This window comes from Megalobrama amblycephala, linkage group LG20 (genome assembly GCF_018812025.1).
Source record: "Megalobrama amblycephala isolate DHTTF-2021 linkage group LG20, ASM1881202v1, whole genome shotgun sequence".
Lineage (NCBI taxonomy): Eukaryota > Metazoa > Chordata > Actinopteri > Cypriniformes > Xenocyprididae > Megalobrama > Megalobrama amblycephala.
The window spans coordinates 14,683,558-14,706,532 of NC_063063.1; the positions used below are offsets into that span (position 1 = coordinate 14,683,558).

The window sequence follows — 22,975 nt, forward strand, 5'->3', positions numbered from 1 at the left end:
CTGCAGCTAATGGAGTTTCAGGATTTAAGAGCAAATGATGTATTGCAGATGACTCATCAAGGCATTTAATTTGCCCACTTACCCATTTATGCATTCTCATTCATATCGCCATGCATCTTCATTTCATCTTTGAACAGCAGGTCATTCGGGGTGTTGGGATGGGGCGAAATTGGGGAGGATGGTCAGTGCAATCCAAGAGAATTGATTTCTTCATTGCGCTGTCTTTCTCTCGCTTTTGCTCTCTTTCTTGTTAGTAGTTTTGCCACTGTAAAACAGTATCTGTGATAAGTACAAAGAGCTTGGGGTGCAGTTGAGCCGCCTCAGAAATCCTTTCAGAAACCACATGCTTGTTTATTGCTTCTGAGCTTAAAGGATTCATGGCTGAGGCACATAATCAGTATTCTAATCAAGGCATTAAACCAGCATTTTCTCTCACACACAGCTGTTTTCCTGACAAAACAAGCAAGTGCTTTTAAATCGCACCGCGTCACATGGGGTTGAATCGTGACATATGGCAGAGGTCATGCGGCTGATTGAAGTCCTTCCTTTCAATGTTCATAAGGTCATTCGCCTAAGTTTTATTTAGATCTGTGTGATTAGAGGGGAGGCTTAAAGAGATGTTCCGTTCTTACGCTGTGATTGCGGCGTTTGAAGGCTCTTTCATTCGCATGCGTCAGATGGTAGATTGTGCAGTGTTTTTGTGCCTCTGCTGCTCGTTTTCTCAGAGCAGTTGGGCCGGGTGGATAAAACTAAACCATAAAAAGGCTCTGCTTATGACCGTAATCCATTTCGAAGTGAGTCATTTATCAGTGTGGTTCACCTTTGAGAGACGTTACTCTCTTCTTACAACCGGCGCAGACAACTGTCAGGGCTGGAGGTACATCAAGAGACATCAAAAGACTGCTTTTTTATAAAATGGCCTCCTCATTCTCCTGCTGGGTCGAACATACTCAAATATTAATCAAGTTCAGAGCGCATGTTGATGCGTTACAGCCTTCGTGAATATAAGGACTGTACTTGCACCCCGCTGCATATTCCTAGCACATAGACGCTGCCGAAAGCAGCCTCGGGCAACCCTCTAGCATCCAATACCAAGCACAAATAAAGAGAGGCACCAAAAGTGATACCTTGGACACTCGCACAAAGGAAACTAGCCAGCAACCTTGAGCCATACCTCACCCACTTCTCATCATAGCGAGTTTCCTTAATTCACAGACATCTCCTGGTTCAATCCGAATGGCATTGGATGAATAATTCAATGTCCGAGAAACTCACTGACAGCTGCACGTGTATTGCAGCGGCGGTTATAGACGCTGTCTGGCATGTGAACCTACTTGCACTATCAAGGAATCAGAAAAGAGCCAATTTTGTTTTTGCGAGACAGTGGTCAATAATGAGAAAGTTGTTAGCACACACTATTAGAAAAAATGGTTCAAAATCTGTCACTGGGGCAGTACCCTCTTAACAAGTACTAATATGTATATATATTTTTTTTTGGAAAGGATACTGCCCCTGTAACAGATTTTGTATCTTCTTTTTATTTTTATTTTTTTTGTTTAGAGAGAACATGTTCCTGAGAAATTTCCCCAAGCTGTTTAGAAATTATAGGTTGGTTTCTGATCGCATTTTTAATGCATTTGGTCTCATGAACCAAGAGTGAACAAAATGTTTTTACAGCATTTATTATAAATATAAATACATGGCCATTAAATACTATATTGGTTCAACACTAACAATTTTGCAATATTAATTTATATTTAATTTATGGCAGCAGCTATTTGCACTAAGTAAATAGTGTCTATTGCTATTTACACTGTGAAAATAGCATATTTTCTTAGCGTTAGTTGCTATTTACACTAAGTGAAAACTAAGTGAAAATAGCAATATATTCCATTTACACTGTCAACAGCAGCACTTTCTTAGCATTATGCTATTTACACTAAGTGAAAATAGCGATTAGATTCTATTTACACCATGTAAAAGTATCAGTTTTTTGCAATAAGAGTAAATAGTAATTAGATGCTATCTATACTTTATATTGGCAGATACTATTTGCACCTCAGTATTTTTGTTAACAGGATGCAATAATATCATAATGTGTAAATGATTTTACTGTATTTATTAAAATTTTAAAAGGCTGCTGCCTTATTGGGAGAATAAAAACCCTCCCTACACCTTCCCCTAACCCTACCCAATAAACACTTTTAATATTATTAAACACTTGTTTGCAGTTTATTTCCACTTTTAGAACATTATTTGAATTTTTATTGAAAATAAATGCGAGCTCAGCTGAGGGTGGATTCGAACCCACGTTGATCACGTTAAAAGCTAGGTCTGCGAGCTGTATTTGCTACTGCTTCAAAATGTTGAATTCTGCATGTCTTTTTTAAAACTTGAGTGGCCCAACCAGACATTGGTGGGTGGAGCTAGTGTAAATAGCGTTTGCCAACAAAGGATGTTATTTGCACTTAGTATAAATAGACACTCTGTTAATGTATATTAATTATTTTATTATTATTATTTTTTTTTTAAATGATTGATCGTTTCATTAGATAAGACCCATATTCCTCAACAGGGATTGTGTAGAGCCCTTTGAAGCTGCATTTAAACTGCTACCCGCTGGTAGCCGTTGAAGTCCACTATGTGGAAAAAAATCCTGGAATGTTTTCCTCAAAAACCTTAATTTCTTTTCGACTGAAGAAAGGAAGACATGAACATCTTGGATGACATGGGGGTGAATCCTGAAGTGAACTAATCCTTTAATGTATTTGGCATGATGAACTAAAAATGAACTGTTGAGCTTTTTTTTTCTTCAACTTTTATTATTAATATAAATAAATGGCCATGCTCTGAGCTTCAGAAAATGGTACTATCAGCATTAGTATCACGTAAGTAAGCTTGTTGAATATTAGCATATAATACAGGAGTATTAGACTGGATTTATATCAGTTTTGCAATGACCCGTTTATGTGGCGAAGTGTAAATGTAACGTGTATACCCAATCGCAAAGCAGTCAACATGTATGAAGTGACCAAGTGTAATGATATTTTGCCATATTTTCATTTAATATTTTCAAGTCCAACTTTCTTCCATTTATACAGCTGACAAGCTCTGGTGATATGTGGGTATCAAACATTGTGGCTGCTGTCAGAATTGCTCTTAGAACTCAAATCTGCACATCTGTCAGTTTCCCAGCGCTGCGGCATGAAGCCCAGAATTGTCCTTGTCGTTAAGACCTGATTAATATTTTTTCCCCCCCGGTGCTCGGCCAGAGTGCTCAGTAACGCAATATTTCCAGCATCAGCGCTCTGTGTCAGGCTGCACATTTCATCTCTTTATCATAGTCACATTGTTCTGTTGTTGATTGTTTGGATGTTGAAGATGGAGGGTTTTTTCTCACAAAAATAGCAGGTTATCAATGACAGCTGCAGAGAATCAAGAACAATGGATAGATATCATTGAGATTTTGGTATCAAATCAGTTCAGGACAGGTATTCATTTTTAAACTGCCTACAATTCTTCACACATTCTTTTTTTATTTACTGTTTTTTGTTATCTTTGCTGTTACAGCACCTACATTTTGTAGTCTAGTAGTGGTTGTGTAGCCTCCCCTCTTTCCTATCACATATTTCATGGCTGCCTGAGTTATACTAAGGTGTCCACCCACAGCCGAATTTCCCCACAGCGTTGTAAATGCCCTTCGTTGTTGTAAAAGTGAACTATGTAGGGTTACAAAGCAAAGACGTCCAGCTGGAGAACAGCTGTGTGAAGATATTTAATTCACTGAGGGGAAGTGGTTTTTCTGAGACAACTTAACATAATCTTCTGTAGGACATGAGACTGCTTATGCAGTTACTGCTGTGGTAAGGAGAGACAGGGCTGTAGGATGCATTTCCTATCAAAATGGAAATTTGATTTGATTTGACTTATTTATTTTTTTTTTTGATTCTGAACTTTTTCATTTTATTTTATATCTAACAGATGGACCATAATTTGCTACTTTCCAGTGTGTTACAGATGGAGTGAGAGGTGCATTTTCATTATACAGAGCATTTGTCAAATATCTGTGTAATCAGCATGAGTCATCAATATTTTTGGTTTCATTTTGGTTTTATATTACACTGCTTTGCGTTCACTCATAAAAGTGTTGCGTTCCCTTGAGAAACCTTGCATTTTGCAGATTTAGTTCATATACACACTCTTGTTAACTCTTGTTGAAATAAATTATTACTTTTATTCAGAAAGGAAAGGATGCATTAAAGGGATAGTTCACCCCAAAATAAAAAAAAAAAAAATCGAGATCTGCTTGGTTACAAACATTCTTCCAAATATCTTCCTTTGTGTACAGCAGAACAATGAAATTTATGCAGGTCTGGAACAACTTGAGGGTGAGTAAATGATAACAAAATTTTCATTTTTGGCTGAACTATCCCTTTAAATTGATCAAAAGTACAGTTTTAAAAACATTTATAATCGTACAAAATATTTCCATTTCAAATAAATGCATCTCATCTTTGCACAAAAATATTAGGCAACACATTTTGATAAGAAATGTTTATAAAGCACCAAATCTGCATGTTAGAATGATTTCTGAAGGATTATGTGATACTGAAGACTGGAGCAATGGAATTAATTTAGGGCTGTCAATAGATTAAATTTTTTAATCGCGATTAATCGCACACTTATCGTGAAATTAAGCATACACCATTTATCTTGTTTAACACGTCCATTTTGCCATCATTGCCTATATCCAGTAGACTGGGTAAACCCAGCCTGATCTGCCGGCGATTTGATTTCGCCCGGCAACTCAGTCTGGAAACCCATACATTCATTTCTGCTGCATCTGTTACACTTTTATGGGAACCAATCACAGACTGGCTTATCCACCTTGCTTGCTATTGGTGGGTACAGAGCTCTTTCTATGGCTCTGGGCGGGTATAACACGATGACGTCTCTCGCACGACCGTCAATCCAATTCCTTTTAACCTCTCAACGATGCTAAATGACTACTTTAGTTTAGCAAACAAATCGCTCGACTGGGTGTAAATACCACTCACTTTCATGTTTTTTTTGCACAACCTGCAAAAATCGCTCGATGCCATTGCTGCTTCTGCAAACCGCTGATCAATGCTACAAACCAATACAAACTACATTTTCGCGTCGCTCTGCAAAAGTACGTCACCCGGATCGTTGATCTGATTGGTTGAAGGACTATCCAATTGCGTGAATAATGCTAGTTGATCACGCCTCTTGTGCAGTAGGAAATACATACAGACTCCCCAGACCAATGTTCAATTTTAAATTGAGCTTGGTCTGGTGATAGCCAGACAATATATCCAGCAAAGTAAACCATCACATTGAAGTGTGATTTTCACAAAACTGTATTTTTCAGCTTTTTTTCAAGGTAAATTTAGGTGTCCTTCCAAAAAAAGGACACTTGCAGACTCCAAAAGGACACCAAATAACCAAATGATATGAGTCCATATACCATATCTCTGCCATCTCTGATATAATCAGCATGGACTTTTAAGATCATCTAACTGCGTGATGTAAATTACGTTAATGACGCAATTTCACATGCTTCAGTAATTTATTTGTGTTAAATGCGTTAAATTATTTTTTTGAATTAATCACATGCGTTAATGCTGACAGATTAATTACATTTTAAAATATATTAAAATGGACAAGTTATTTTACATTGCAATACTATTTATAGTTTTAATTTTTTGTTGATCAAATAAATGCAACCTTGGTGAGCATAAGAGACGTCTTTCAAAAACATAAAACCGACCCCACATTTTTAAATTAACCAATTATATCATGACTTAAGATGTGATCCAATCAAATCCAGATGGACAAAATCAAGCCCCATGCCACATTATTGGCCATTGAATATTATGTTTTACTCAGAAATACATCATATTACGTACGTCAATTGTATTGTGAATGCATGATACCTTTTGTAACATGCTTTTATAGAGTTCTTTTTTTTTAAATATCTTTATCCCACTGTTGTTTTTGGGTAAACACATGTAATGAGCTCCGGTTTACAGTAGATCGCAACGACACAGGAATCCTCTCTGCTGACAAGCATGGCCAAGATAACAGCAGGATGACTTGGGATTATTTTCAGATTCACTGAGAGGTTTGGGCTAAATCCACACTAACATGCCTGACATGGTTAACAGACAGCCAACGAGAGCTTAAATGATGAACAGGAAAACAGGACTGAGACAGAGAGAAGAGAATTCTACAGTATGTAGTTCAGTTGAGAAGGCGGCTAGCATCAGGACTGCCTGTTCAAATGAGTGTTTACACACAGAATGAATGCAAGCCTGCAATAATTGTGTTCTGTCTCAGATTTATTCAGATGTTATCCATATTGTTATAGGACTCATGCTGAATTGAAAAGGAATCAATAAGTATGGGTTTGCAGAGATGCTCCATACATCATTCCAGACACTGACATAAGTGATTCATTTTATGTCACATTGGTGAAACGGAATATAGAAGATTCTTGTTACACTTTATTTTGAATGTCCCCTTTAGACCCCTATGTTGACTATAAGTTACAATGCTGCACCTACATATAAACTAAAGCTGGGGACACACTTAACGACTAGCTGAAACATTCTAAGACTGAATCCAACACACTTAAAGGATTAGTTCACTTCAGAATTAAAATTTCCTGATAATTCTCACTTCCATGTCATCCAAGATGTTTGTCTCTTTCTTTCTTGAGTTGAAAAGAAATTAAGGTTTTGAGGAAAACATTCCAGGATTTCCAGTGGACTTCACTGGAGTACAATGGGCTGAAGGTCCAAATTGCAGTTTTTAGTGCAGCTTTAAATGGCTCTACATGATCCCAGCCGAGGAATAAGGTTCTTATCATATTTTTCCATCTGCAAAACAAAATGAATAGCCTAAAAACAATTAACTTGCAATGTACAACTAATAATAATACAAAAGAAACATCAAAAAGATGTTTGACAAAATTACAAAAATAAGGATGAATGATGTTTGACAGGGAATGCATCTCCACAGCATAGTCGCCGGTGCCATTACTGCCCTCCATAGGTCAAAGTTTGAACTAATTGTTATATACTTGCACTAGCATATTGTATATGACAGTTTAGTTCAAACTTTGACCTGTGGAGGGCAGTAATCCACTTGGCAGTGTCTACACTGCCGGAATTCTAATAGAAAAGAAGAAGAGAACTAGTTCAAGACGAGCGTCTATTGTAATATATAATATTGTTCAATATAATATTCAGGAAGCATCGAAGCGTTATGAATCAGCGTATCGAATCATGAATTTTTTTTTTTTTTTTTTTTTTTTTTAGCGGCTGAAATCAACGTGATCCTTTGGCACTCCGAACAGCAGATTCGACACACTGATTCCTCTGTCTCCGTATGCGTTCCTGAAAGCATTGTTTTGAAATCGTCCATCACTAAATAAGTCGGGGTAATTTTTGACGCTTCAACCGAAGGTCAAAGTTGAAGTCTACTGTCCTGAAGTCCATTAATCCTGGAACCACTGTACTTCATCATGAAACCGATTAAATATGTTTTTAGTACCTGAAGGAATCTTGAGAGGACAGTGGACCATCTTGGATGACCTATGGAGGCCTGACGTAAATTATCAGGAAATTTTTAACAAAAGTGGACTAATCCTTCAACTTTGTGTATCTGACAGATGAATGAAAGATCTTACGGGTGTGGAACTACACTGAGGGTAAGTAAAAATTCACAAGTAAATTAAAACATTGACTTAAAGGGTTAGTTCACCCAAAAATGATAATTCTGTCATTTATTAAAAACCCTCATTGTCATTCATACACCTGTACAGACCTTCGTTCATACAGAACACAAATATAAGATCTCTGATAGTTGAAATACGATAGAGCTTTGTGAGGCCTTCCATAGGGAGCAATGGACACTTCCTCTCTCAAGATCCATAACAGGAAATAAATGACAATGATACAGACCTCATCAAATATTAGACAAATTCAATATTAATAGCTGTAAAGCAGCTCTACAGAACACAATAGTGTCATTATTCAGCTCAACTGTAAATTTAGTTTTTTGCTGGTTTAGTTGTGGACACTTAATATTCAGTAATTTTATGAATTTGACTACACTGACACTGTTGGATGAGAACAAAACTTGAACTGAATGATGATGACACTGCTTTCTGCAGAGCTGCTTTATAGCTCTTCAGCGTATCCTGTGAAGGCCAGTGCTGAAGGACTCCTCAGAGATGCAAAGCCTCCTAAACAGGCGGATGACAATTCGCAAGCGAGAGGAAGGTCCTGTTGAGTGTTTTGCTGTTGATGTTTCCGTGACGGAGGAGCCAGCAGACGTGTGCCGCCTTTGGAGAAACCACCAAGCTCACGGTGTCCACGCTGCCACAGACTGCTCCTCTGAGCTCACTGCATTTTATTCTCATTTGTATTCTGCTTTGAGAAGCTCTCTTTGCCGCCAGGTCAGATATCCCTGCCTATTAACAAATGACAGGAGGAGTTAACTTGACTGACATGTTTATTGTTCTTGGGATGGTCCGGCCTAATGAGGCCCATCGGCCTAGGCTGCTGAGATTACACTAGCATTAGAGGACACGTCCAAAGAGGTTCAGCTGTCCTGTGCCATTTAAACACACAGACTGCACGCTTGTCCCGCCTGACACTACTTTACCTCTGGAACTGTTTATCTAGACAATGATAGCTTGTGAATGATTTGTGGTCTCAGCCACTAATCATTACGTGGGGATTGATACTCCTGTTTGCTCTAATGCTACACCTGATAAAGCACTGCTTTGATAAACTGCACCAATTAACAGAGAGGGAGCCGAATTACTCAGACGACATTCTGAATTTTCAAGAGCAAAACGGTTGGCCTTTGCGAGTTGTGTGAAAAAAAAAAAATAAATAAATAAATATTTGCAAAATTGCTGTATGCTTTCTTATTCCAAAATTACTTAGATATGCAATATGGGTCATTGACCTTATGATCTTTAAAAAAAAAAAAAAAAAATGCAATTCATGCATACAGTGGCTTGAATACATCTCTTCTGTGATGAGCATGTTTTTAATTTCTAATTAAAAATTTATGTTGATATTCTTAAAATACAAAATGCTGTGCTGATATCAAGTCTCAAAGAATGAAATCCATAACCTTAAGTAGTTTAGCATAATCTTTAATCTTTTTTTATTATTTTTGTCATGACAACTCTTGGGGTGTTTGGCATGGTATTATGACAATGTTAATATGTTTAGTCTTGGCTGAATATATCTGTTATGCTGCTGTTGTTATTGCCGCTGTTGGTTATTGCTGTTGCTGCATAGAAAGTACGGGACTCGCTACTGCCAATACATACATGACAAGCTGCTGTGAGCAGAAAAGACATGCTGCTGCTGCTGCTGCTGTACAATATAGCATACATGAATTACCCATAACAGATCTATACAGGTGGAGCTGGGGAAGGTGGAAGGTTTTAAAAGCGCACTGCAAATACTACAGCAAATGCTCCCTAAGTATTTAAAAGTTGAGCAGTGAGCTCATTGGCTACTGATACAGCAGGAACTAATCAGCTGTGCCCTATAGAGAATGATGTGAACCTATCAGCCTGCGCCATCTAGAGTTTCATGACAGAACTTTGTTTCTTTGGAAAAATGTCACTTGGCCTGTATGCGTTTTTTCCCCCCTCTGATTCTTGGTTATTTCTTTGAGATATAAAGCAGATAGCAGATTCTTTTTTCTTTTTTTCCCCCCCTGTTACGCCATATGCTGGGGAAAGAAATGAACCCTTCCCCCATGATGTAGTTCTGTTTTGAAGTTTCAGTGTCACCTCTCAGTTTAAGGATTAACTGAGTTGGTTACACATTTTAATGCAACTTCCAAGCATTTAGCATCAGTGTTCTTGTTAAGATATTTTTCCTTCCTTGCTTTTGTGTATTTATTGGCAATCTGTTTGTTTTCCTGCAGTATTCTTATATGCTTCAGCACATCAAAACAAATGGTAGTTTTTGATGTTTGTCCAAGATACCCGGGGATATATCTGGATGCATCCTGTGTTTTTAAAACTGCTTTTCCAAATGTTCCTTTCTCTTCCATTTAAGAAAAACTTTTTATCCTTTCATTTGAATGGTAAGTTCATAGCTGCTCCCCAGCAGTCAATTGCATCTTGGGGCAGTGGCTCTATGATTTTGTGGCAAGATCAGGAGTAGAAGTAATTAATGGGCGTCTTAATTGGCGTGTCTTCTTAGTCCTAGCCTTCACTCGACCCTGTAAACCTTGAGGGTGGCCAGAACACAAGCTTTAGCTATTACAAAGGGGAAGGCAATAATTATTCTGCAAGTGCTAGTCTTTTCTTTTTTCTTTTTCTTTTCTTTTTTTTTTTTTATGTCAAAGAATAAGATCCAACCCTTGTAGTCCTGGGAATAGATGGAGTTCTCTGTCAGAGCTTAACAATTTTTTTTTTTTTTTTTTTTTAATTGGTAAGTTGGCTTGGATAGTGAAGGCAAAGAGGCCAGCAAATGACCAGCATACAGTATATGACGACAATTTGGTAACACTTAACAATAAGGTTCCATTTGGTAACATTAGTTAAGTACACTCAACATGAACTACCAAAGAAAAATTAATCCTTAAGCATTTGGTAATCTTAGTTATGTTAATTTCAATGTTTACTGATCCATTAAGTAACACTTTATTTTAGGGTCTTTTAACTAGTTGCTTATAAGCATGCATATTACTATAATATTTATTAGTAATTATTAAGCACATATTAATGCCTTATTCTGCATGACCTTATTCTACATTCTTAATTCTACCCAATACCTAAACTTAACAACTACCTATTAATAAGCACTAAATTAGGAGTTTATTGAGGGAAAAGTGGTAGTTAATAGTGAATACATGTTCCTATACTAAAGTGTTACCATACATGATTAAAATCAAAAGTTGTATCTGTTTCTGTTAATATTATTTAATGAACCTGAGCTAACATTAACAATGAACAGTTAAAATAGCATTAACAAAGATTAATAAATGTATTGCTCATTGATGGGTAATGATAGTTAATGCATTAACAAACATATGGGAACTAATGGGACTTTATTGTAAAGTGTTACCAACGTCATTAATATATTGTTTAAAAAGATAACTCATGGAGTTGTTTGAGATGATAGAGCTGAGATGGATCTATATATGCTTATTAAATACACTTGACTGAAACATTTTAATTGTTACTTTTGATTCATTATTAAACATCTATTATTGTAATCGCCAGTGTAGCTTTCATGGGTCCTGAGGCCTTAAAAGATAAAAAGCTTTGCAGCCTTGCTCTAAAGCGGATATTTGAATTTTAAGTAAGTTTTTACAGGTCATTAAACAGAACAACCTCTTCTGTCTTTTTAAAGACCAGCTCTGATGTGTCCAGTCACATTGAGAGAGAAGCAATTAAACCATGCATTCAAAAATAAATTTACTCACACATTTATGCCATTTTTTTATTTGGAATCTTTTTTCCATGGAATGTTTTTTTTTTTTTTTTTTTTTTTTTTTTTTTTTTTAAATGGAAACTTGAGATTTCAAGCTTTTAAAAAGGATGTAAATACAGCAAAAAGTATGATTAAAAGCAGTCCATATGAATCAGTACACTATATTCTGAAGCCATACAAAAGATTTGTATGAGGAACGGATTAAAAAAATCATTAATCCATGAAAATTGTCCCCTCCATAAGATTATTACTCTGAAAATTGTCATTTATTACTCTGCCTCATGTTGTTCCACACCCGTAAGACCTTCATTCACCTTCAAAACACAAATTAAGATATTTTTGATCTTCAGTATCTTCAGCCTTAGTATTGGCTGACGCTGTTCATGTGAGCAGCAGGATGCATGCGTGTGATGCTGACGCAGGAGCCGGCAAATAATGAGTTTGTGTTCTGACGTAGAACCTGGAAACGCTGCAATGTATGAGAATGACACAGAAAAGAAGATATTGTTGAATAAAGTCGTTATTTTTGTTTTATTTTTGCGTACAAAAAGTATTCTCGTTATAACATTAAGGTTGAACCACTGCAGTCCCGTTGACTTTATTTTAAAGATGACTTTAGTACCTTTCTGGACTTTGAAAGTGGTGGTTAAATTGCTGTCTATGGAGGAGTCACATACTTCTCAGATTTCATCAAAAATATCTTAATTTGTGTTCCGAAGATGAACAAAGGTCTAACAGGTGTGTAACAACATGAGGCTGTGTACTTTATGACAGAATTTTCATTTTTGGGTGAACTGCCCCTTTAAGGGTGCAAAAGGAAACTGTTATTTACATGCAAAACACTAATATTTACATGCTTTAACACTGACATGCATATGCATTAAATGTGCCCTCGAATGAAAAATTGAATTTATCTTGGCAAAGTCAAATAACAAGAGTTCAGTACATGGAAATGACATACAGTGAGTCTCAAACTCCATTGTTTCCTCCTCCTTATATAAATCTCATTTGTTTAAAAGACCTCCGAAGAACAGGCGAATCTCAACATAACACCAACTGTTACGTAACAGTCGGGGTGTACGCCCCAATATTTGCATATGCCAGCCCATGTTCCCAACATTATGAAAGGCATTAGACAAGAGCAGCCAGTATTGTCTGGATCTGCACAGGTGAATCAACAGACTAGGTAAGCAAGCAAGAACAATAGCGAAAAATGGCAGATGGAGCAATAATAACTGACATGATCCATGATATCATGATATTTTTAGTGATATTTGTAAATTGTCTTTCTAAATATTTTGTTAGCATGTTGCTAATGTACTGTTAAATGTGGTTAAAGTTACCATCGTTTCTTACTGTATTCACGGAGACAAGAGCCGTCGCTATTTTCATTATTAAACACTTGCAGTCTGTATAATTCATAAACACAACTTCATTCTTTATAAAGCTCTCCAACAGTGTAGCATTAGCCGTTAGCCACGGAGCACAGCCTCAAATTCATTCAGAATCAAATGTAAACAATATAACAGGAAACAATACTCACATAATCCGACGCATGCATGCCGCATGCATGACGAACACTTTGTAAAGATCCATTTGAGGGTTATATTAGCTGTGTGAACTTTATGCACTGTTCAAGGCAAGCGCGAGCTCCGTGGGCATGGAGCATGAGAATTAAAGGGCCAGTAGCCCTGAATCGGCTCATTTATAATGATGCCCCAAAATAGGCAGTTAAAAAAAATGAATTAAAGGGCACCTATTATGCCCCTTTTTACAAGATGTAATATTGGTCTTGGGTGTCCCCAGAATGTATTTGTGAAGTTTCAGCACAAAATACCCCACAGTTAATTTATTATAACCATTTGAAAATGTCATTTTTGGGGCCTGTTTTAAAAAGAGCTGTTTTGGTGTATACCACCTTAAATATAAATGAGCTGCATATCCCCGCCCTGCCTTTGGATGAGGGCGTAACTTGCATACCTATGGCAATAAACAGTCGATAGAAGCAGAATGGCTGAGAGTGAGAGACCCGCTGTTTTGTATGGCATTCAGCCGTACATGTTTGAACCGGAATCAGACCCAGATGATGAAGAGACTCCGCAGAAGAAACACAATTGAGAATGGAGCAGGACGTCTCTGAATGGTTATTTGATACATTTATGTACTTATAGAGTTTTAATCGCGTCCCCTTTGCAATTATGGATGTGCAACACACACACACTGTGATAACGTTCGCGCAATTTTTTGAAACTACAAACACAAATACTGTGATCACGTTTGCTAAGTACAAACGAAATTATATTTATGCGAGGGAACGGTTGCGTCATGTTGACATTACTTGTCGTACAGGTGCTTATGTGGCAAATGTGAGAAGATGGCTACAGAACCAGAAAATATATGCTGCAGGGAGATAGAACAGGTATTAATTTATTTACATTTGTAATTGTTGCAAAAAATAATACGTGACATAAAACTGTCTGACGCTATTTGTTGTATCAAAGGTTACAAGACGGATGAAACAACTTCACTCCATCATGTATGGTAGACCATCCCGGAAAACATACACAGTTTTTAATACAATATCTTTAAAAAAAAATATATATACGTGTGGATACACACTATACAAAACAAGGTTTAAATTATATACACAGACATTCTACGACGACAACAACAACTTTAGACGCATTTGTTATTGAACTGGCTGACATCGACTGAAATGACTATTTGCTCAAAAAACATTAAATACACTTACTTCTTCTGGAGGTGACGTTGGATCGCGAACAGTAGGCAACGATTCACACTTGAGGATTAACTTTGAAGCAAGACCTGCTTTGAATTGACCCTCGTTCTCAAAACAGTCGGTCAAAAAATGATTCGCGCAAACATAAACGTATTTTGGAATTTTGAGTGGCGCCTTTCCTTCGTAAATAAAATCCATCCACTGCGTTTTCAGTGGCTCTGATGTCGGAAGTAAGTGAAAACTACTATGTTCATTATTACATCCCACAACAGAACACTTATGTTTCTTAGGAGACATTACCGGCTGTCGTTTGAAACAATGGAGGATGGTTGACCGATCACCGAGGGCGGGGTCTATGCCAAAACCAGATTGTCAATCAAACCACGTGGGTGGGGCTTAGCGCAATTCTACGTCACAGTGAGAGCAATCTTAGAACAGGGCATTCTGAGACAGTGCTTATGAATTATTGAGATTGTAAAAAAACCACTGGGTGGATTTTTCTCATTCTAGGGTGGTTTTGCTCACACACTGCCAACACACATTTATGGTCAAACACCATGTAAAAGTGAATTTTGCATAATAGGTGCCCTTTAAAAAAATGTTGAGCTGAAACTTCACAGACACATTCAGGGGACACCTTAGACTTATATTACATCTTTTTAAAAAAAGTTCTAGGGCACCTTTAACATTTACATATCTAAAGTGAAGATTTAGCTTGAATTTGTATGGATTTTTTTTTTTATTGCCAAAGGTGAAAATCCGTTACCTGAGGTTGTTCTTTTATAGCTACCAATGTGTAATAAGTATTTACCATTTATGACATGTCACCTGGGTTTAGCGGATCGATTTCATACACTGCAGCCCTATTCCGGTTATGGATTTCCTGTCTTTTTAGTGACTGATGTAGAAGCATCTGAATTATTTGTCATTCTTCTGCCTGCATCTTAGAGGACATTACAACCTAATTCACTGCTTTCCTAAATGAGATATGACTCAACGTTGTTGTTTTTTTTCGTTCTTTTTCAAAAACCATTTTCATTCTCTCTTGCAGCACTATCGAATGCACCAATTGCTTTTATGCCAAGAAATGAGATAGGAATAGCAGCCGGCTGTTAATTTTGAGTAAAGATCGCTGAAGCCATGACCGACCGCACCAACCAGCCATACTTTTATTAATCAGAAAGCTACTCAGTCGTGGCCCCAGTTGAGCCACACTTTTGTTTATCAAGCATTTGTCCCTGAACAATATGCAAGCCTTCTTAGCATAGCATTAGGGGGTTGAAGAGATTACACATCCTGTGTGCGTGTGTCTGAGTTTGTGTTAGTTTTTCTGTGTACAAAAGGGTGTGTACACGCTGCTACTTTGTCAAGTTCTTTTCTCAAGGAGAACTGTTGAGTGCTCACATGACAGAAAACAGCAGGTGGTGCTTGTTCAGAAAAGTGCAGCCTCAAATTATGGCTCTCAACATGAAAAATATGGTGTGGAGACCACCTGCTTCTCTTTGCATCGGGACAATGGAAACGGTGATTTATGAATAGTCTTTATTTATTTGGAGGCCTGAAACGAGGGCAGAAGTGCTGATGTCATTATGGTTGGATAAACATTATGAATTGTGTTACATCTCTTCGCTTCTCTGCTAAGCCAACTGGGTCAAGTCACCCAAACAAAAAGTTCCAGGAGTGGAATTTATCTGATAGAAGATGCAAGCTTGGAGGTCCTTAACCACACCGCTGACTGCTCATAAATTATTGATAAAAAAAAAAAAAAAAAAGTCCTGTTTTGCTGGCTGCCAATCATCTCATGTAATGGTTGTCAGCTGGAGTTGCATGTAGCACAACGCTGTGAAAATGCCAAGGCGAACACTTTGTATAAATCGTCTAAATTGCTTGAAAATGTCACGGGCTGCTGGAACGCCGATGCTGAATAAAGTTATTTGCAAGAATAGAGGGATATTGTTGCACCTACTTTCTTATGAGTAAGAGTTATGTAAGAGAGACCTGGGGCAGTTGTAACATTTTTTACATGTTCCTTTATAACAGACTGCTACAAATCTACCTGCCATCTTTTGGTATAAGAGACATTTGAAACTGTAGCTGTGAGCCGTAGCCATTAATAGACTTATAAAATGAAAGACTAGATCATAAAATTTGAATTTAATAGAAGTCGGAGTGCTACAGCTGTAATTATATTAACACACTGTAGCTAAAATAAGAGCATACCTCAAAGTAATATCATCGCTTTAATACATATTAATATCACATAATAATTTTCACTTTGATATGGTGCTAATTCTTTTAGCTGTAAGGAATGTTGTATGTTTTTAAAGAAAAACAGTGGTACCTACATTTTAATTGTTTGAAATCACACCATTTTACAAAATATATATTGACTATGTATTTTACTAATATATATTAGCTGCTTAAAACATTTACATGATTTGAATTATACATTACATAAAACCACCATAAATTACTTTTGCTCATAATTGTATTATTATTACTATTATTATTATTAGGGGCCAAGCACCGAAGGTGCGGAGGCACCTATTGTATATGTTGGCGTTCTTTTTTTTTTCTTTTTCTTCTTCTTCTTCTTCTTCTTCTTCTTCTTCTTCTTCTTCTTCTTCTTCTTCTTCTTCTTCTTCTTCTTCTTCTTCTTCTTCTTCTTCTTCTTCTTCTTCTTCTTCTTCCGCTCTTGAAGTCTATGACAGCCCATAGAACCGCTTGCGGGAAAGTTATGAAATTTGGCACACAGTTAGAGGACAGTCTGAACTATGCCCATAGCAAATTTGGAGTCTCTAACTCATTCCCTCTAGCGCCACCAGCTGTCCAAAGTTGCACTTATGTTTATGTTAATAACTTTTGAACCATAAGGGCTAGAAACATAATTCCTCTGATTCCTTGGGTCAAGACGAATCGATTGCACCCTATGACGTCATTTTCCGTCATGAAAATTTTTCCGCCATTTTGAATTTTCTGGAAAAACCTACTATTTTGAACTCCTCCTAGGCCGTTTCTCCGATTTTCACGAAAATTGAACCAGATCATCTTCAGGCCATGCCGACAAAAAGTTATGGAATTCCTCAAACCGTTTTCGAAAAACACGCGAACAAATTGTACGAAGTGCTTGCGAAAATAGACATAAGGCTGTATCTCTGCAACGCTTTACCGTATTCAGACCAAACTTGGTACCTGTCAACACAAGCATGACCTGAGGCAACATGCAGCGTTTCGGCGCAGCGCCACCATGTGGTGCGGAGATATGAAAAATGGCTATTTTTGCTTATAACTTCTGATGGGTTTGGCCAAAAATCATGAATTTGGTCTTGTTGGATTTGGGGCATCATGCCGAGTCGAACGATATCCAATTTTCCCATATTGGCCATTTCAGTTGTCGGCCATTTTGAATTTTGTGCTAAAATGCTGTATTTTGCGAACGCATTAGCGTATCATTATGAAACTCGGTATGGGTCATCAGCACAATGCCCTGAAGGAGCCTAAGAAATTTCGGACCAGCGCCACCTTGTGGTCAAAAGTTATAACAAAATTTACAAAAATGCTAATAACTTTTGTCTATATTAACCGATTGTAATGAAACTGGTCTCAGTAGATTCCATGGGTCATGCTGAGAACATAGATATCAAATTTGCCTTAATTAGCTGAACTTCCTGTCCGCTGTATTGTTTTTCTTTTAAAACCTACTTTTTCGAACTCCTCCTAGACCATTGCTCCAATTTTCACCAAAATCGAACCGTATCATATTCAGACCATGCCGACAAAAAGATATGGATTTCAAGTAGTTAAGTCAAACCGTTTTCGTATACCAGAGCAAACAATTTGAGATATGATGCAAAAATGACTCTTGAAGCTGTATCTCTGCAATGCTTTATCATATTCAGACCAAACTTGGTATGTCATCACAAGCATGACCTGAGGCATCATACAATGTTTCAGCACAGCGCCACCTACTGGAGTGGAGATATGAAAAATGGCTATTTTTGCTTATAACTTCTGATGGGTTTGACCAAAATTCATAAATTTGGTATGGGTCATCAGCACAATGCCCTGAAGGAGCCTGAGAAGTTTCGGACCAGCACCACCTTGTGGTCAAATGTTATAACAAAATTGACAAAAATGCTAATAACTTTTTTTTCTAATTGGTCACTGCTGCTGTTGGTCTGATGCTCCCAGCCATGTTGGCTGGCTTCTTGTGCCGTTTTTGTGCTTGGCCCCGTAATTGCTGCTTGCAGCTATATTTATTATTGAGGTTGATGTCCATCCAATTTATCATATTTATACAAGTGTACATAATCGTACATGCCGCCAAAAACTGCTCCAATTTTACTTTTAAAAAGATATTGCAAGAAATTACGTCACCATCATAGCACAATTTAAAAAAAGGATTCGATTTCAAGGTTATGGTTTAAGGTTTATTAAATATATTATACTTTATAATTATTAACCTGTGGCTTTTTATTATTGTTAATATTATATTTTAAGTATAGATTATCTATTTTTTTATTACAGTAGTTATTATGCTTTTTGAGGCAGAAAGAATCAGGATTTTTTTTTTTTTTTTTTTTCCTTTTGTGGTTTAATAAATTCAAGCTGATTGTTTTATAATCATTTGATCAATTATGAACAAATTAACTGTTTTTGTTCTTAAGTTAAGAGTGTTTGATGAATGTATCATTGTGTACTTTCTGTTGTTGCAGTGCCATCGTTCTGGGGGCTTGTAAATTCTGCATGGAATCTGTGTTCTGTGGGGAAGAGACAGTCTCCAGTCAACATTGAGACGAGCCATATGATATTTGATCCCTTCTTGACACCACTGAGGCTCAACACTGGTGGACGAAAGGTAAGCCATGTTTTATCTGATGTCTGCACAGCTACAGTATCAGTGCGGTGAGCTCCTTGGGAAAAGTACACATTGTTTCTAGTGTCAAAGTGTTAGGATCAACTGTGAAAATGCTACTTTGGTGAAAAAAATGCATCTAGGTCAGTGGTTATGCTAGATACAGAATGGTTAGGACCGTAAATAATGGAGCTTAGTTTGAATTGTACTGTTTGCCACTACATTTTTTTTTTTTTTTTGCTAAGTGCCACATACTGTGAACTCGTAGCCTTGTGCTTGAAAGTGTGCATTTATATATTTATGATATCCTGCTATGTGTCATGCTGTACTGTACTAGCACTATTTTAAAATGACATTTTAATAATTATGCAAGCAGTTTTGGCCTCATATTAATTGAGATGGTTTGTCACACTACAGGACCATTTAAAATGAACGACATAATGAAAATATATTACATATACTATATTTACAGGTTACATATAAATAGAAATTCCCTAGGATATTTAGTCTTATACTATGGGGCTGTTGAATGCTCAAATCTGATTGATTGATGAACGTTCTAAGGCGTGCAATTATATTCAGGGAAATGCATGGCTAAAGTAGTTCTAGGCAAGTCTTGACCGCATTACAGTTCTATATCACTTCACCAAATGATTTCAGTTATTTTAAATTTCGCTATTAGTAGAGACACTGCTGAGAGACGCACAGACTTCGGTAGGCTAATTCACATATGTTTATTCTCTCTCTCTCTCTCCTCTCTCTCTCTCTCTCTTAGCAGACTAATACAGTTATTAACGCAGTTATCAATGGCTCAGGCCTTCATTAGTTCTGAAATGACATTTTGGAATTAGCAATGGAGGCTTGGGATGACATGCGTAAGAAATTAGTCCCACACAAAACAGTGTTCTAAGGACAAAAACCTGACAAATGTCTTGAAATACAACATCGGAGCAGTGTCTTGAGGTGTGGTAACCGTAGTATAAGCGGAATAATTGACTCCGGACCATTGAATTATTAGAAAATAATGCACACCATAGGTGTAACGGCCACTCCGCTTCATGTTGTGGCCACATTACCACCTCGGGTGTGCATTATTTTCTAATAATTCAATGGCCTACCATCAATTATTCCTTACATATACATTTCTTTAGCTATATATTCACATACATTTGGTTATATATTCAAACACATTTCTCAGGGTATATAATATATTCATAGATCTTAGGTTTCTTAAATCATGTACATTTCTTTGGTTATATATTTATTCACATATATTTGGTTATACATTTCTCAGGGAATGTATTCATTCTTTCATAGGATATTCATATACATTCCTTTGGCTAGAATTCCTATCTAGTCATAGGAATTTATTTTGGTTATATACTATATTCATAGAAATTTCATAAGTTATATATTATTATACCATGGTGGTCCAGTCAGTTTAAGCACCATTCTATGTTAATGCACTGCTGTCATTGAAGCACACACACACACGTCACTCACACACAGAGATCATGCTATGCACGGACAGTAAATATTCAGAAGCATAGAAACTTGTCAACACTGCCCTGTGACTTCTATTAATAAAATAGCTTTGCTACTGAGTCGCTGCATTATATTTGTCAGCAAGGTGGTAATGCCGCTGTTTTTGAAATAATTAAACTTGCAGCTTCACTTGCAGTAGAGAGGCTGCACAGACACAGGTAATTCACATACAATCTATCTCTCTCTCTCTATTTTTATCTGTCTGATTTAAAGCATGCAGAATGCTGAACAGTAGCCCATAATAACTAACAAAAATAACTGTCATTTTTACCCTTCCAGTTAATTATTGCATTGCAATCATGAATAACAGCTTTAACTTGTCAATGCTGGTAACTTACAATGCAAGCGGGATAATCTACAACTAGCCAAAGGTTAACACTTACATATACATCACAAAAAAATTCTCTGGATATTCATATACATTTCTTTGGCTATTATTCCTATCTAGTCATAGGAATTTATTTTGGTTATATACTATATTCATAGAAATTTCATAAGTTATATATTATTATACCATGGTGGTCCAGTCAGTTTAAGCACCATTCTATATTAATGCACTGCCATCATTGAAGCACACACACATCACTCACACACAGAGATCATGCTAAGCACAGACAGTAAATATTCAGAAGCATAGAAACTTGTCAACACTGCCCTGTGACTTCTATTAATAAAATAGCTAGTTATCACTTACATATACATCACAAAAAATTCTCTGGATATTCATATACATTTCTTTGGCTATATACTGTATTCATAGAAATGTATTTGGTTATATACTGTAGTCATAGACATTTCACTGGTTATATATTCATATCCATTTATTGAGCTAAATGTTCATGTACATTTTAATTTTTAAAAAAATCCATGGGCACGTTATGCATAAACTAGCCACATACAAGTTCTATTATTTGTTTGTCAATGGTGAGAGGATGGCATGCTTTGCATATGAATAAATCCTCTCTTTAAATCAGCAGTGGGTGACTGAGGTCATGCACTAGAGGCAGAGTTTCATACTCATACAGATCAGTCAATGACTAGAGAGCCAATCAGACAGAGAAAGATAATAATCCACTACATGGTAATTTGGCCAAAGCACTCTTGACAGGCCAAGTCTTATGAAATAATTAGTTGGATTCATTATTTGCAATTTAGTTGAATAGCAACTGAAACAATTTCAAACTAAAAGGAGTTTTAAAAATTAAAGGTTAATTGCTTTTAGTGGCACATTTCAACCCATTTACTGATATTTCTGTAAATATCTCATCGTTAATGTACAGATAAGGGATACATATTTGAACTTTTCATAGGTTGTTTCAGGTAGCCAAGAAATGTCCTCATGTCTTCTGATTTGCTGGAGCATAAATCTTTTATTTTTTTCACACCGTTATTTCAGTTCAAACGTGTGACGCTGGTCTAGTCCTTAATGAAGAGTCAGAGTGTGTTTGAAGTCCTACCATATGTGTTTGAATTTCTGTCAAAGAGGAGTTTACATTGCCAGGCTCTCCACAGCGTGATAAATGGACTAATGAATAGTTAACGGAAATTAAAATGACCTCAAAATAGAAAACCAATTAATCAAAAGCAGACATGCATCAAGGTTATGTGCTTTGGATTGAGGGAATCACAGTTATTAAATTGTCTGTATTAATTGAATATTTGCTCTGCTGTAGATGAGCCGCAATTACTTGAAGAGCTTTTAATGAATTTAATCGCTCTGACAAGGGAGGAAGATGACAGTATCGTGTCCCTTATTGAAATCTCCAATCAGCAAAGTGGAGAATTTGAGACATGAATATAAAAAGATGCCACATGAAAATATTTTTTATTTCCCAACATCATTAGCTCTGGGGTACTATAGATATGAAAGAGAGGACTAATTACCAAAACGAATCAGGCTACATGCCATTTAGCATAGCGTAGTTGTACTGTAGAACATAGCATAGTACAGTCTCACTGTGTGTCACCTTCCTTTGTCAGCATTGGTAAATCGGGACAGAATCACACCCAGAGACAAACAATGACAGATACGATCTGCACACAGATTTTATTCAGTTACATGAATATCATATTAGATTACTCACTGAGTCAGCCTTGTCATTGCGATTTCATTAGCTTGCGTAGTTGACAGTGTGAGATACGTTCTCCGTATCAACGGATGGCATCAGTTTGGTATCAGTCAGCTTAAACAGGCCGATGTTTGAACTGGGGGACAACACAACTCTCGGATCACACACATACAGTGCACACAAAAAGAGATTCAAGTGTAAATGGACACCATATTTCTTCATATTTTTCACCATATTTTAAATGACTTGTTCTCTGGGGGCACTT

General features: G+C 36.8%; 1 protein-coding gene across 2 annotated transcripts in view; it reads left to right on the top strand.

Moving 5' to 3' along the window:
- Positions 1 to 22,975, top strand: part of ca10a (carbonic anhydrase Xa) — a 203,013-nt gene that overhangs the window by 74,779 nt on the left and 105,259 nt on the right. For both annotated transcript variants that reach the window (XM_048170047.1, XM_048170046.1), the window contains one exon: positions 18,957 to 19,099. In XM_048170047.1, the coding sequence (XP_048026004.1) occupies positions 18,957 to 19,099 (143 nt within the window). The remainder of the gene's footprint in view (positions 1 to 18,956; positions 19,100 to 22,975) is intronic.